The 16,161-nt window shown below is 49.5% G+C and overlaps 1 protein-coding gene across 1 annotated transcript in view; it reads right to left on the reverse strand.

Moving 5' to 3' along the window:
* The window catches only part of Fbn3 (fibrillin 3), a 77,356-nt gene extending 61,831 nt beyond the window's left edge, over positions 1-15,525 (reverse strand). The window contains 10 exon segments of the mRNA XM_035444164.1: positions 3,735-3,860; positions 3,953-4,078; positions 4,454-4,651; positions 7,962-8,057; positions 8,675-8,773; positions 8,929-9,027; positions 10,170-10,252; positions 10,357-10,572; positions 13,535-13,691; positions 15,456-15,525. Coding sequence (XP_035300055.1) covers positions 3,735-3,860; positions 3,953-4,078; positions 4,454-4,651; positions 7,962-8,057; positions 8,675-8,773; positions 8,929-9,027; positions 10,170-10,252; positions 10,357-10,572; positions 13,535-13,691; positions 15,456-15,525 — 1,270 coding nt within the window.
* Between the last annotated feature and the right edge of the window lie 636 nt (positions 15,526-16,161).

The raw sequence follows: 16,161 nt of genomic DNA on the forward strand, positions 1-16,161 counted from the left end.
GGGCTGGTTGACACAGACTAGGCACAAATGGGTCCAAATCCCAGTGGTACCTCGCCTGTCATAGCTTTGTTTTCTCATCTATAAACGAGGGTGCTCCAAGCACCAACAGTGTCTCAGAAAAACGTTGCTTCAAAGAAAACTCAGGCACTGAGCTGGAGAGATGGAAAGCACAAGATCTGAGTTTGCTCCTCAGACCCACATGAAAAGCAGAGAGTCTGGGTGTGATGGCATGCAGTTTCAATCCCAGTACTGAGGGGGTGGAGAGAGGCAGATCCCTAAGGCTCACTGGCCACTCAACTTAGCTATCTTGGTGAGTTCCAGGCTAGAGAGATCCTGCTTTGAAAAAGGGCAGTCAAAGTAAGGGGTGCTGTCAGTGGTTAAGAGGCTTGTTTCTTCTCCAGAGAAACTGAGTTCAGTTCCCAGCACTCACGCTGGGTGGCTAACAACCGCTTGTAATTTCAGCTTTAGGGGACTCAATGCCCTCTTCTGGACTCTGCAGGCACCTGCACATAGATGGCACATGCTCACACAGATACGTACACATAAATAACAAAATATAAATAATAAAATATAAATCATGGTTCCACTGGGGCTCAAACTCAGGACCTTCTGTAAAGCAGATGTGACAACAATTACACTATGGAATCTCAGAAAAAACATTAAAAAAATGAGAAGGGCAGTGCCTGAAGAGCAACACCTGAGGCTAGCCTCTGGCCTCCTCTGGTACACATACACATACACACACACACACACACACACACACACACACACACACACACACACACACACTTTAGCATGTGGGTAAACCCTGCTCATTGCCTCCTATTTTAAAACTTTCTACATCATTACAGAAGATGAATTTGGCCTTCACAGCCCCCAATATCTCAAGTTACCTTCGGCAGTAAACTCTCCCTACTCGAGTATTCAAGCACCATAAGGAAGACCTCTTCTTAGAGGAGAGTACCTGTTGCGAACTCAAGCAGGGATGTGGAGAACATGTCCATAAGTTCTTGCTTGCTGGCCTTGGCTATCACAGAGAAGCAGGGAGAAGCATTTCACAGGGATAAGGGGATGCTCTAGTAGCCACTACCCTCTGAATAAACGGATCCCGAAGTTACCTTGGCATGAGAACCACAGACCCTCCTCTGCCTCTCACCACACTCTTGGGTGCATGGCTTTGCATGGGTTATTTTTGGGTTAAATTACTGAAACTATTAGCTGGTGTCCTTTGGTTGAGAAACTCCTCCCACCAGCAGAGAAGGCTGCTGGTAGCTGCTCCTGTCCTGTACAATGCTTCAAAGTCATGCCAATTTTCCACCTCCTGTGCACCTGGGGGCCTTCCAGGTAGGTAGGTAGGTAGGTAGGTAGGTAGGTAGGTAGGTGTGCGTGCGTGCGTGCGTGCGTGCGTGCGTGCGTGCGTGCGTGCGTGCGTGCGTGCGTGTGTGTGTGTGTGTGTGTGTGTGTGTGTGTGATATCTTCATTTGGCAACATGACAGCTATTCAGAAGAGATCTGTTCAGACGGGAAGAGGTCAACACTCTGGTTCAAGGTCACCCAGATGTTGGAACTTGTTGAACATGGGGAACCAGATTCTGTAACCACATGGGATCTGACAAGCAGCTGTCTCTCCAATAGGGAAGAAAGAGACCAACGATTGGGAATTTTAATGTTAACTACAGCTGCCAATGATTTAGACACCCTCCATGGCCAAGCCCTGATATGTGCTCCTGCCTCAACCTCCCCAGGGTCCTCCTTATATCCAATATATTTATTGAGTACACCTGTGTACAGGTCATCTAAAATCACCTCAGCTTTTATCTCACTACATCTCACTATGATTATTCTCTCTCTTTCTCCCTCTCTCCCTTTCCCCACCTCTCCAGAGTGGTCTTACACTCATTCTATAGCCAAGGGTAACCTTGAACTTCTGATTCCATCTCTTGTGTCCATCTCCCAAGTGCTAGAATGACAGGTGTGCACCACTATGACTTCTGTACACAGAGCTGAGAGGGGAACCCACGGCTTTGTGCAAGCTACATACACATTCTATCAGCTGAGCCATATCCCCAGCCCCATCGCCGGCTATCCTCATTACAATCATTCAAGACTGGCATGGCTACTATCTTCATTTTATAGATGGGGAAACTGAGGCACAATGAGTTTTTTTTTTTTAAAAAAAGTCAGTTGAGTAAAATTTCATAGTCCGGGAACAGCTCAGCTAGAAATCAAACTTGAGACTGAGGGGCTAGAGATGGCTCAGCAGAGGACCTAGGTTTAGATACCAGCACCCACCTGGTGTTCACAACTGTCTGTAACTCCAGTTCCAAGGGATCTAATGGCCTCTCTGGCCTCCTCAGGTATCAGACATGCATACGATATGCAGACATATATGCAGGGAAGCACACAAACACACACACACACACACACACACACACACACACACACTCACACACACACCAACCAACTAGCCAAACAACCAAACACACCCAGGACCAAATCAATGCCCATGTTTGGAAACAATTGGATTCTGTATGGGTCAGTCCTTTGAAATCCAGAGGACACGTTGAGGTCCACAGGCTGCAGTCCTCCTATTACGCTGGCTATGAAGTACCCTGGAGGTGGGGGACTGGACAAATCCCAAACACAATATTCTCAGTCCTGTCTCATACAGGCCTAGCCTGAGTGGCTTGAGGTGATGCTGGGAATGGGTCACACCTCCTTCTCTTTCCTGCAAATAGTACTCTGTCCATTCTCCACTCCCATCTCCACCCATATTCCTAGGCAGTCTGTGGGCCCTGGAAATTAACTAGATTGGGAAGCTCATGACAACTGTGTATGGGGCAGAACCACTCCTGACTGGCTGAAGTGTAGGGGACTGCATAGGAGATCCATACATGGGGCACTCCCAGTCCTCTTGTTGGTCTGGGCAACTGGACGTAGGTGTCTCTCTGTTCTGGACTTGTTGAGTCTACCCAAGCCAGCCTTGCCTCTCTGGGCCTCAGTTTCTCCTTTTCAAAAAAAGAAGGGATACTGAGAAAAGTTCTTAAGTAATCAGGGCACAGAGGAGCTGATGGGCAGAAGTACATAGACACGAATGAAGGGAAATAACACAGGTAAAGTCTCAAGGGTCAGGAGGGGTCTAAGTTGAAAGCTGGGAGGGGAGACATTTTGCCCATCATACCCTCTCCAGCCCTTTGAGGTCATTGGGGGCACAAGTTGAAAGCTAGAGGGTCAGAGAAGAGACAGATGGAAGCCAGGGGCACAGACATGAAGGCTAGAAGGAAGGAAGACATGAAGGTCAAGGAAGGAGGATTAAAGGTTGGCAAAAAGACGGCTACAGGAGGGGAATTGGGGGGCATAGAGTTGGAGGCTTTGGGAAGATACAGAGATGAAGCTACAGGGTGGGGAAAGTGTGATGGGAACTGAAGTTAAAGATAGAGTGTGGTAGTAGGGTAAAGACTATCCAAAAGGGCATAGAACCAGAGACAGGCATGGTGGGAGCATGTCTGTGTGTAGGAAGACAGGGGAACAGCAGAATGCTGTGCTAAAGGACATAGAAAAAGAGGGTCAAAAGGACCCCCAGACCAGAGTCTGAGAGAGCATAGATGCTGGGAAGACAAATGCTAGATGGTAGGGAACAAGGGTCATTGATATCAGTGACCAGAGAGATGGTCTTGGGGTGAGACAGAGGTACTTTGACCACTGTGTCCCTCTTCGGCTCTTGGCCCATCTCACCCAGGCAGTGGGCTCCATCCAGGCTGCTGACAAAGCTTCCACGACAGGTGCACACATAGCTCCCAACTGTGTTTGTGCAGTCAGCCCTGGAGCAGAGCCCTGGAACACTAAGGCACTCATCTAGATCTACACAGACAGATGGGGTCAGAGCCAGGCTCCTCACCCGCCCAACCCCCTCCCCCTCTGCAGGGAGCCACCATGACACACACATACGCCACCTTCACATTTGGTGCCTCTGATCCTGAGCTGGTGTCCAGGGGGACAGTGGCACTCAAAGGAACCCACTGTATTCAGACAGCTGCCACCCTGGCACAGGCCCGAGATGACTTGGCACTCATCCACATCTGCAGGATAAGTCCACAAAGGGAGTCAGAGGGAAGAACTGTGTGTGTGTGTGTGTGTGTGTGTGTGTGTGTGTGTGTGTGTGTGTGTAGTATATATGGTGTGGTGTGATATGTGGTATATGTGGTGTGTGTGAGTGTGAGTGTGTGTGTGAGTGTATGTGTAGTGTGGTGTAGTGTATGTGATGTGTGTGTGTAGGTGTGTGGTGTATGTGGTGTGTGTGTGTGTGTGTGTGTAGTATATATGGTGTGGTATGTGTGTGTGTGTGTGGTGTGGTGTGTGTGTGTGTGTGTGTGTGTGTGTGTGTGTGTGTGTGTGTTTTGGGGGGAATCTCTATTCAGCTGGCTCCCTTCTCCCTTGCTTACCACACAACTCACCTTGGCAGGCTCCTGTGTGAACATTTGGGATAAAGCCTCGGCGGCAGGGGTGTGGCTTTGCAGGACAGAGCTGGCAGGGAAGTCCCCAGGCATGGCCCACAGTGGCACAGCAGAGAGCTTTAGGGCACATGAGACCTGTCAGCTGGCGCTGGCACCCCTCAGGACTCACTTGGGGGGAGCAGGGACCCATCTGGTAGTCTGTGGATCAGGCAGATACAAGCATCTGGCTTTGAGCTCTCTCTGCTCCACTGTCCTCTACATGTGTGCCCAGGCCGCTAGACCAACATACCTCATCTTTTTTCCCTATGAACCTTTTCTAGTTCCTTTCCTGAGAGGATGCCATTCCTACCTAGCAAACACCTATTCATCCATCAAAACATTTAGTACCTTCACACAAATAACCTCCAAAAGAGAATCTGCAAACCTTCTCGGACTTGGTCTCTCTCACCCTTCCTTCAAGTAGAGACCGTGGATGCCTGGGGGGAGAGCCTGTCTCATGTGTGAGTGCACACCTGGCCCTACCCTTGTAACATCATGACCCTGCACCCTCAGGCTTAGCAAAAGGGAGCTGCACCAGTTTTCCCAAGCACAGTGCACAGGGCCCATTTGTGGTTTCTTGTCTCCACCCTTCAGATGTTTCCAATAATAGGGCTGGCATAACACCAAGGGCAGTCCCTCCCAGAATAAGATAACCACTCTCCATTCCAGGCCTCTTATGAAGGAGGGCTTCAGAGGTAGCTTGGTAACCAGCCCTCCTGGGCCTCTGATGCCCACCACCCTGGGCCCTCTTCTGCCTTCCACTTCCACACTCACCTGCACTCCCCTCATTGATGACCGTCCATATTCCATTCCCCCCTCTTTTGGTTGAAGTGTTTCCAAACACACCATTCTAAAACCCAGGTATATCCTGCAGCCCCCCACAAGCCTCCAATTCATGACAAGCCTCTCTTCAACCTAGAAACTGACCCTTGCCACCATCAGTAACCCCAGCCCCTCACTGGGGGTATTCTAGGTGGATGCCCTAGGGCTGAGCCTCACCTGTAGTTCCTCTCTGGGAGATTGTAGGCCAGTGTTCACCAGTGAGTCACTCCTCAGACCTCTTTCTTACTTTTAGAGACAGAGTAAAACTATGTAGCTCAAGCTGCAAAAGTAGCTTATCCCTTGCTGCCACTTCCCACAATAGCCGTCAGTCTCAGGGCCCCTGATGTCCATCACCTTTAGGCTCCTCAAATACATAAGTCACTCTGGTAACTTCCGTGTATGAGAATCATGTCCACACCTTGTCCTCCTGTCAGAGGTCCTTTACACACTTTAGACACCATGCTTCTTGTCTATCCTGAGATACCAGGCCCTCCTCTCTCCTTGCCCTCTATTTTCTCCCTCAGATGCTCCAAGCACTCAGTCCTCATGGACATGGCAGCTTCAGTGACTTCTCGGGTTCTTGCAGGTCCCTGGGTAGAACTGAGATTAAGGTTTCTCTTGCCCTGCCCTTAATACACTATCTTTACCTCAACCTCAAGATTGATCTGGGCTCAATTCTCAGCTCTATCCCTCTTCTCTCAACCCCACACCCAGCCATTTTTAGATGGTTTAGTTTACACAATCCCACTCACATCTACTGACGGACAATTTTAAGAGCTAGGCTTAACTGGGTGTGGTGGTGCATGACTGTAATCTTGTCTTGTTTTGTTCCAGAGGCTAATGTGAAAGGATTACAAAGTCAAGACTGGTTTAGGATACACAGGAAAACCCTTCCTCAAGAGTTAAAAAGAACCTGGAATGGTGGTACATACCAGTAGACAGAGCACTAAGGGGGCAGAGGAAAGTGCATCTCTGTGAATTCAAGGCCAGCTTGGTCTACATAAACATTTCTAGGCCAGTCAGGGCTGCATAGTGAGGAGAACAGAAGGAAGGAGGGGAGGAGGGGTGGAGGGAGAGAGGGAGGGAGGATGGATTTCCTTATGGGGCTGGAGAGATGCTCAGCAATTAAGAGCGTCTACTGTTCTTGCTTCAGTTCCCAGCACTCCTATGAAGCAGCTCACAACCATCGGGATGTAACTCCGGCTCTGGGGGATCTGATGCCCTCTTCTGGTCTCTATGGACACCTGCAATCATGTGCAATACTCTCCCCTATACACAATTTTAGAATAGTAAAATAAACCGTCTTAAAAATGAAAGGTAAAAGGGGAGCCTGGTGAGATGGTTCAGCTAGAGAAGGTGCGTGCCGCCAAGTCTGACCACAGAGTTTGATCCCTCAGACCCACATGGTGGAAGGCGAGAACCAACTCCCGCAAGTGGACATCTCACCTGCACACTTTGCCACAGCATTTGTTTCTCATTTTTCTTCACCATCTTCCAAATAAGTATGTATAATTTTTAAAAATTAAGCAAAAAGAGGTCTGAGGGCATGGCTAACTGTTAAGCACAGACCTACAATTCTTCAGTGAGGGGCTGGGGAGTGGCTCAAGGGTACAGTCCCTGCCTAGAATCCCCCAGTGAGGGGCAGTTGTAGATTGTCAAACAAGACCTGAGTTGAATCCCTAGTGACGGAGACAGAGAGTTGGGGTCAGGGTAGAAAAAGGCTTCAATAAAGAGGCTTGTACATCTCCCAGGGATCACTTTCAGAGCCCTGGCTGTGTTCAGGTGGGCAAGGTGGTGCATGCCTGTGATCTAGGTATTCATGAGGCTGAGCAGGAGGATCAAGACTGAGCTTCAAGCAGACCTGGACCGAACAGTAAAACCAAAGCATACCTGGGTAACTCAGTGTGACCTGTCTTAAGAAGTTAAAATGATGGCTTGGGAGATGGCTCAGGGAGTAAAGGCACTACCACCAAGCCCAATGACATGAGTTTGATCCCCAAACCCTGCATAGTGGAAGGACAGAACTGACTCCAGCCAGTTGCCCTTTGACCTCTACGTGCACTGTAGCATAAGCATACACATCAATGAATAAATGCAATAACATTTTAAAAGTAAAACCTTTTCAAGATTCAGCTGGGAGTTCTCATTTCCCAGGAAGCCCCCTTGATCCCCACAGCTCATGACCTCTGACAATTAATCCCAGGGTTAGTGTTTCTTCTTCCTATTCCCAGATCAACACTAACTTTTTTTCTAAGCAAAGTAGCTAATTTAATTAAAAAAGAAAACTGTTTCGTGTGCATTGTTGCTTTGCTTGGATATATGCCTGTGTGATCATGTCGGATTCCCTGGAACTGGAGTAACAGACAGCTGTGAGCTGTCATGTGGGTGTGGGAATTGAATCCAGGTCCTCTGGAAGATCAGCCAGAGCTCTTAACTGCTGGGGCATCTCTCCATTCCCCCGCCCCCACCCAACACAAACTCTTTCGAAGCAGGCCAATGAGCAATAGCAGCTATGCAGAGTGGAACACTCAAAGGAAAGCCATGGTCTTCAGACTGCCCTGGAGGAGCAAAGCAGACATATATCTGCACTTGGAACCCTGCCATGTCGTGTTCACTGCCCACTTCCTCCCCAAGTTCTTCTCAGTACCTCTCTCACACTGAGGTCCCACGAATCCATAAACACACGCACAGAGGTTTGGCCCGATGCAGCGTCCTCCATTACGGCAGCCGTGGACACAAATGGCTATGAACAGATAGGGAAGGATGACTGAAGGTTTCCTAGAAGAGAGGGGCTGGAACCTAAGTGAGCTTTTCTTTTTCTAGGGATGCCCACCATCTGGACCAGGGTGAGTAAAACTGACTAATGAGGGATGGCTTAGTCAGTAAAGTGCTTGCTGTGTAAACATGAGAATCTGAGCTCAGCTTCTCAGCACTCATGCAAAAGCTGCAAGTGATGATGCTCTGTAATTCCATTGCTGGGGAGCCAGAGGAGATGGCTCTCTGAAAGTTCTCTAGCCAGGTAGCCTAGCTGAATAGGTGAGCTCCAAGTTTAATAAGAGACTGTCTCAAAAACTAAGGTGGAGGTGGAGAACAATTGATGGAGATACCTAACATTGATCTCTGGCCTCCACATGCACACACACACACACACACACACACACACACACACACACACACACGCTAGCACACATATATGCATATCTGCACCCCCCACACACATACTAGTGCAGCTGTAACAACGAGCCTGTCACCTTTGATCTTTGGTCTTAGATGAAGGACTTATGGACAGTGGGCAAGTGATGAGGAGACTCATTCTCTGAGATTCCATAAGTAAGTGAGGGCAGCAAATGGGATACTCACGTTGTCCACACACAGTGCCCGTGTAGCCTTTTGGGCATAAACAGGATTCCCCTTGGCAGCTGCCCCCATTCATGCAGCTCATGCTGCACCCCAATGATGCTATGGATCAGGAAAACACAGAAAGGTGAAGATGTTCCAGGAAGGCTTGACCAGGGCTTGGTTCTTGTCCTTCAATGAGACCAACCTGGGATCCTAGTGGCATTCAGGTGCCTAGAGTCTTCTCTTCCTCCTGCAAGAGGCCACTGGCCACTCACCTCTACTTACTCCGCAGCTGGGGGCCAGGGTCCCATCCATGCAGGCACACAGGTTGGGCTGGGAGCAGAAGCCACTGCCACAGGTGTGCCTGCAGACAGCTGGAAAGGCAGAGTGTATAGCATCAAAATCAGGACCCAGGGTCTTAGAGACGACTCACTGGGTAGAGACACTTGATAGCCAAGCCCGGTGACCCGAACTCACTTCCTCAGAACTCATGTAAAGGTGGAAGAAGAGAACTGACTTCACATAATTGTCCTCTGACACTCACACGTGTGTCATGGCATGTGTGCCTCCATACACTCAACATGCACACACAGTGTAATAACTAACTAACTAACCAACCAGCTGACTACTACACAACAGAATGTGGTAGTGTACATATATCAACCCAGCACTTGGGAGGAAAGGGAGCAGGAATGGAGGAGGAAGGCTGAAGGGAGGGAAAGGGGGAGGGACAGAAGTTCTATGTCACTCTCACTCCAAAGATGCCAAGGCTGCTGGAAGCCTCAAGGTGGATCAGCTGGTCTCCCCAGCTCCAGTTCTCCTCATACCCTGAATGCATGGGACAGCCTCCCCCCCACCCAAGTCTCTATGTAGGCTGAGCAGGCGCTGTGACCTTCAGCTCTAGGATTTTGCTAAACCATCATGAGAGATGATGTGGGTGCGAAGGGCTAAACTTCAGGGCACCGAGGGTGGAGTGGTGAGGACTCTGACAATAGATTCTGAGTCTGGAGACAGGGAAGCTGGAGTTAGGGAAGAGGGCGTGAGATTGACATAAAGACAGTATGAGAGGCCTGAAGAAACATGGAGCCAGACAAGAAGGCAGGAGAGCCAGGCAGAAACGGCAAGACAGGAGGGCAAAAGAAATGAATGCAGGGTGGGTAAGATGGTTCAGAGGGTAAGGGCACTTGCTTTCAAGCCCGGTGACTTTTTCATCCCCAAGACCTACATGGCGGGGAAGGTGAGAACAGACGACTGCAAGTTGCCCTCATGCACACCATGGCATGCTTCACCCACCAAACAAAATAAATGAAATACACTTAAAAAATAGACAAATGAATGCAGCAAGTCACCCTGGAGTCTAAGGACAAAAGTATGGGACATTAGCGGGGCTCACCCAGCAGCCCCAACCTGAATTCCATCTCCTTATGTAGAAAAGGCTGGGATTACTGACAGGTGGCAGGGAGGACCCCCAAATATCCCCTGCCTGAACCCTCCATCTCCATGCTTCAACACTCACGCACAATACACTGGTTCCTGCCAGGCAGAGTCCTCCAGCCAGGGCAACAGTAGGCATGAAAGCGGGAACCACATACATTGGGCCTTTGGGAGAAAGTGGGTGATGTAGCTATTTGTCCCCTCACTCCCAGGATAGCCCTTCCCTGCCCACACCCAAGGTATCTTTCAGCATCCCAAGTACCACACACCCCTGCAAAATGATGACACGCCTGCCTTGTCTTCTCACATGACCTGGGCTTGCAGATTCCAGAGTCCCATCCCAGTGGCCTTGGCCATTTTCCATGCATGATAGAACCACCCAGGTCAGCAGAATCCGAGCTGGAGGGCCCCAGGCTGTAAGGAAGGCTCCAGAGTCTCTCCTTGCCCAAAAGAGGCCTTCCAGAGTCATGCTGTGTCTTTGGAGGCTGCAAGGAACAAGCAGAGTCAGCCCCACGTGAACTGCATGGCAAGGGGACATGCCATAGAATGCATAGCAGTGGGGAGCCTGCCTGGGAAGACACAAGTTCTGGCTTGAGAAAGCAGATGAACAACTGGGGCAGGCTTCTTGGAAGAATATGATTTTTATTTAGTGTGTTTGCTATGTGTGTCTATGCATGTGCATTTGCAATGTGGAGGCCACAAGGCAACCTCTACTGTCATTCTCTGTGGACAGGGCTTCTTGCTGGGCTGGGACTCACCAAGTAGGCTGGACTGGTTGGTGAATGAGCCCCAGGGTCCTTCATCTCCATATGCTCAGTACTATCATTTTTAAATGGGTCCTAGGCAACTGGACACAAGCCTTCAGGCTTACAAGCAAACATTTCACTGACAGAGCTATCTTCTAGTCCAAGGATATGACATCTCACAGGTGAAGCCACTATAGATAATGATTCCTGGCAGAGAGTTTGTGGCAAAAAAGGGTGCAGTGTGGGAGAAAGGGACAGGTGGGTCCATGGCTGTGCATTGAGGGCAATGAAGAACTCTTGAAATGTTTTTGGTGAGATACAAAGACGAAGTGAGGAAGGGATGTGGGGTCCCCAGAAAAAGCTGGGTGGGGAGATTGGAAGGACCAGATGATGGGGTTGATAACAAGAAATAACATAGAAATCAAAAATCAACAAGAGTAGGTGGGGGTTCCAGTGGGGGGAGGAAGACTGAGGAGACCCCAGAATTCTGGCTGGGAGGGTTGAGAGAAGAGGTGGTTTAAGGCTGGGGATATGGCTTGGGCTTGCCTTGCAACATGGCGATGTGAATTTACCTCCCAGAACCCATGTAAAATGACCAAGCATGGTGGTTCATGCTCTGTTTAAAGGTAATTTTTTCTGTGTATGGTTATTTTTGCCTTCATATATGCCTGTGCACTATGCAAGTGTCTGGTGCCCAAGGGGGCCAGAAGAGGGCATTCGATTCCCGCAAACTGGAGTGTAGTTGGTTGTGAGCCCCCAAATGGGTGCTGGGACTCAAACCCAGGCCCTCTGAAAGATCAAGTACTCTTAACCTCTGGGCCACTCACTGCAGCATTTTTATCCCAGAACCGGGGAGGAGGAGACAGGCAGAACCTTGGCTCACTGGCTAGCCAGTTTAGCCTACTTGGTGAGTTTCAGGTCAGTGAGAAACCCTGTCTCAAGAATCAAAGTGGATGGTGCTTGAGGAACAGTACCTGAGACTGACCTCTGGCCTTCACATGTATATGTACACGTGTGCACCCACACATGCATACACAGCCACACATTCCACACTTAAAGAAGTGGGTAAGTCTGAGGCAGCTGGGCATCCTGACATTTTCGTCTAGCTCACCTGTGGACAAAGCAAGACTGCATCACATGGTTAGTGAGAAGATGCAAGGTCCAGCTGCCCACACCCTTTCCAGAATGGTTGGCCTTTTCCTTGGCCAGGAAGAGTGAGTTTGCGAAGATAAGGTTTGGAGCACTCCAGGTTGAGGCAATCCCACGGAAGGGTAGACTGGGCTGGCGAGAAGGCTCAGCCCAGTAGAGGCACTTGAGGACTTAAGTTGCTCCACATGGACCCTCATGGTGGAGGGAGAGCCAACTCCCACAAGTTGTTCTCTGATCTCCACAGCGTGCTTCTTCCTGCCCCCCCCACCTCCTGCCCACAAACTAAATTCATTTCTAAAATGTAGTAAAAGTAGTGTGTGATATTTCTTTTGTAAAACATTTGGATGGAGACTGGGAATGGAACGCAGTTGGCAGAGTGCTCCCCCAGCATGCATGAAAGCCTGGGTTAATCCCCCTAAACTTGGTGTGCTGGTGCATGCATGTGTTGTTATCCAGTGGGAAAGTAGAGGCAAGAAGATAGTGACTTGAGGGCCCTCCGGGCTACATAGTAAGACCCTGTCTCAAAAACAGTTTGCAGAGTGAAAACTGGGGGCCTTGAGGTGAAGTGAGAGTCTGACCAGGTATTCCTAAGCTTTTGTTAACTTAGACCGGTGGTTCTCAACCTTCCTAATGTATTAACTGTATTAACCCTTTAATACAGTTCTTCGTGTTGTGGTGATCCCATCCATAGGATTATTTTCGCCACTACTTCATAACCGTAATTTTGCTACTGTTGTGAATCATAACGTAAAGTTTTTGGAGCTGGTTTGCCCAAGGGGTCGCGACCCACAGGTTGAGAAACTTAGAGGCCAGCCGTGACAGGGGAAGGTGACAGGGGCATTTGTCTTGTTTCCAGGGGGTCTAATCAACCTGGCCAGTCTTTGCTCCTGGCAGTTTCAGCTCTCACTAACATCCGTATGTGTGTGTGTGTGTGTGTGTGTGTGTGTGTGTGTGTGTGTGTGAGAGAGAGAGAGAGAGAGAGAGAGAGAGAGAGAGAGAGAGAGAGAGAGAGAGAGAGAGAGAGAAGAGAGAGACTCGAAACTCATTGGACCTTCCCACACTCCAAGCTCCTAAATAAAGCTAGGTCCCCAAAATTAGTTGAATGAGTTAAGTTGTCTCAAAGGCAAGCAGAACTTAAATGGGAAAATGCGCCCCCCGCCCCTCCCTGCCGCTTCCTCTGCTGCCTCGGTGAGAACAAGGGGTCCCAGAAGGAGGCACCCCTGAGAGTGCTCGGGCAGCGACCTCCATCCACTAGTGTCAAGCTACAGAACCACCTTGGTCCCTCTGGGTGGTGCTCGTCTCCGCCCTCACTTGAGGATCAGAAACTGGAAGCCCAGGTTCTCCTGCGGAGTACGGGGTTTCCCGGCACCTCACAAGAGCGCGCCCAGTGGAGAGTGGAGAGGGGAAGGGGGCTGGGCCAGGGGCTGCCCGGCTGCAGACAAAGGAATCCCCCACTCGGTGGCGGCCAACCGAGCTCCCTCCCCGCTACTTCTGGACCTCCCTTCTTCTGCGTTCCCAGCGGTCGCTGGTTCACAGGCCAGCCTTTCCCTACCTGCTGGGGCTGCTGAAAGAGGCAGCTGACAAGATGCGCAAGCCAGGGGCTCCCTGGAGCAGTAAGGCGAAAGCCTGGGAGGGTTGAGCCGCTGCGTGCTCAGCTCCGAAGTGAGGGCGGGAGGAGTCTGGGGGAGGGTGCGGTTGCACCTCTGAGCCTGGGCGGGGAGAAATGAGAGAGGCTGAGGCTGGGGGAAGGCCTGAAGCTGGTCTGCAACTCCAGAGGTGCAAGGGGTTCCTGGAACTGCGGGCCTCCTAGGGGGCATATTGACTAGTGGCAATGGAGTTGAGGTGGCCCCAAGGTGGTTCCTGGGTGTGCGGGGTGATCAGAAGGCAGTAGGTACCGGGATGTCCCAAGACTGGGAGGTCTCCCATGTGCCGGTCACTTTATCCCTGGGGCAAGGAGAATTCTAAGTATGGCATTGGAAATTCACCTGTGTATTAGTCAGGGTTCCCTAGAGGAACAAATCTGATAAAATATACATACATACATACATACATACATACATACAATTTATTAGAGTGACTTACAGGCTGTGGTCCAGCTAGTTCAACAATGGCCATCTAAGTTCAAAGGAAAGCCCAAGAATCTGGTAGTTGTTCAGAACCGAGGCTGCCTGTCTCGGCTGGTTTTCAGTACAAGGCCAGGATCCCCAAGGAGGAGGCTCTAATACCAGTGAAGAAATGAACCTGCCCACAAGAGTGAGGGCAAGCACTCAAAGAGTGCAAGCTTCCTCTTCCAAATGTCCTTTACATAAGGCTGTCACCTATGTAAAGTGACAATCCAGAAGGTACAGTCCAGATTAACGGTGGCTCTTCTCACCTCAGAAGATCTGGATTAAGGTGGCTCTTCACACTTCAACTGACTTAATTAAGAAAAACGCCTAAAATGAAGAAAAGAAAAATTCCACACAGTTGTGCGCCAGCCCGTGGTTTAGCGTCTGTTTATGTGAGTGTGCAGGCCAGAGGAGGGCCTCAGGACACTATCCACCTCCTTTGAGCCGAAATGAAGAGGTTAGCATAGAGAAATGTAGAATTCAGTATTTCTGCTCAATTGCTGGAGACTGAACTCAGGAGCTCACACACCCTAGCCCCATTGGGGTATTCTAGGCAAGGGCTCTACTGCTGACTCTATCTAACCCCTCTTTGGGGATTTTAGGCCCCTCCTCCTTGTGGCTGAGCTTCTTCCCTGAGACTCTAGAGAGGCATCTCCCTCATTGACATTTCTGGCAATTTCACCACCACTTGGGGACTAACCCACCACCAATAATCCTGAATATGGGGTCTTGACAGAAGCTGTTTCTTGGATCTAAAATTGTTGCTCTACCCAGCAAAATTCTATGTGGCTAGCAAACCCAATTTGTTTTAGTCTTCCTCCCCCCCTCAAAAAAAATTAGCTTTCTCTATGTAATTTCCAAAGCTAAATGAGCTGGCCATGCATCATCATAGCACTTCTAGAATGTAGTAAACAAACAAATAAATAACAATTTGGAGTGATGCTAGCCGGTGGTGGTGCACAGCTTTAATCCCTTGGGAGACAGAGGCAGAAAGACTCTGAGACTAGCCAGGTTTACACAGTGAGTTCCAGGACAGCCAGGGCTACACAGAGAAACTTGGTCTCAAATGACAAAGCAATTTGAAGCATTGTTGAGTGCTTTCAACTTGACAGACTTGATTTAGACTTTAGTATATCATATCTAATTTTATTTCAGTTAAACCCCTTGTTTCCACTGTGCTGATTTGATTGTGCTGTTTATCACAGTAACAAAGCAAACCCGGGCAGTTCCCATATGTAGGGAGGTGTGTGTGTGTGTGTGTGTGTGTGTGTGTGTGTGTGTGTGTGTGTGTGTGTGTAGGCCAGAGGGCAACCTCAGGAGTTATCTTGTTTTTGAGAGAGGATCTATCACTGGACCAGAGCTGACCAATTAGGCTGGGCTGCATGGCTGGATGGTCAGCCCCAGGACCTTTCAGGTCTTCCTCCCTGTACGGCATGATAAGCAATGCGCCACTGGGCCCGGATTTTTAACAGGGACTCTAAGGATCAAACTTAGGTTCTGGGGCTTGAAATTCAAGCATGTCTTGAATTCCCCTTTATTATCATTGCTTCTGGTCTGTACTAACTCCCGCTGAAGCCCACCATAGCCTCAGGCTCTTACCTTGACACTCCATCCCTGAGCACACTTTTTTTTTTTTTGTCTGTTTAATTTTCTTTTTGAGGCAGGATCTTCCTATGTGACTCAGGCTAGCCTTAAACTTGAGGTGATCTGTCTGCTTCAGCCTTGTGAATGCCAGGATTGCAGGCATGGACCACCATGTCTGGATCTTCTATCTGACACGTGCTCATACACTTTGTCCTTTGTCACCAAACATTAGCTTCCCTACTAAATTGCTTTGAACTTATTGAAGGGTCTCTGGCCAGCTCCAGTGAGGCAAACATGGCTGTGGCAGGCCTTGCCTCCCCCCGCCTCCCCATTCTCTTGTATTGAAATCCAGCAATCAGAAGCCTCCTTTGGCTACCCTAATTAGCATGCCCAATTAAAAATAACACCTCAACCTAACACAGGTTTCCCCCTTGTACCATTATAAATTGCCATTTTCCTATAGGCCATGTCTATCTCCGCTCTAACC

The sequence above is a fragment of the Cricetulus griseus genome, chromosome 4 (genome assembly GCF_003668045.3).
Source record: "Cricetulus griseus strain 17A/GY chromosome 4, alternate assembly CriGri-PICRH-1.0, whole genome shotgun sequence".
Classification (NCBI taxonomy): domain Eukaryota; kingdom Metazoa; phylum Chordata; class Mammalia; order Rodentia; family Cricetidae; genus Cricetulus; species Cricetulus griseus.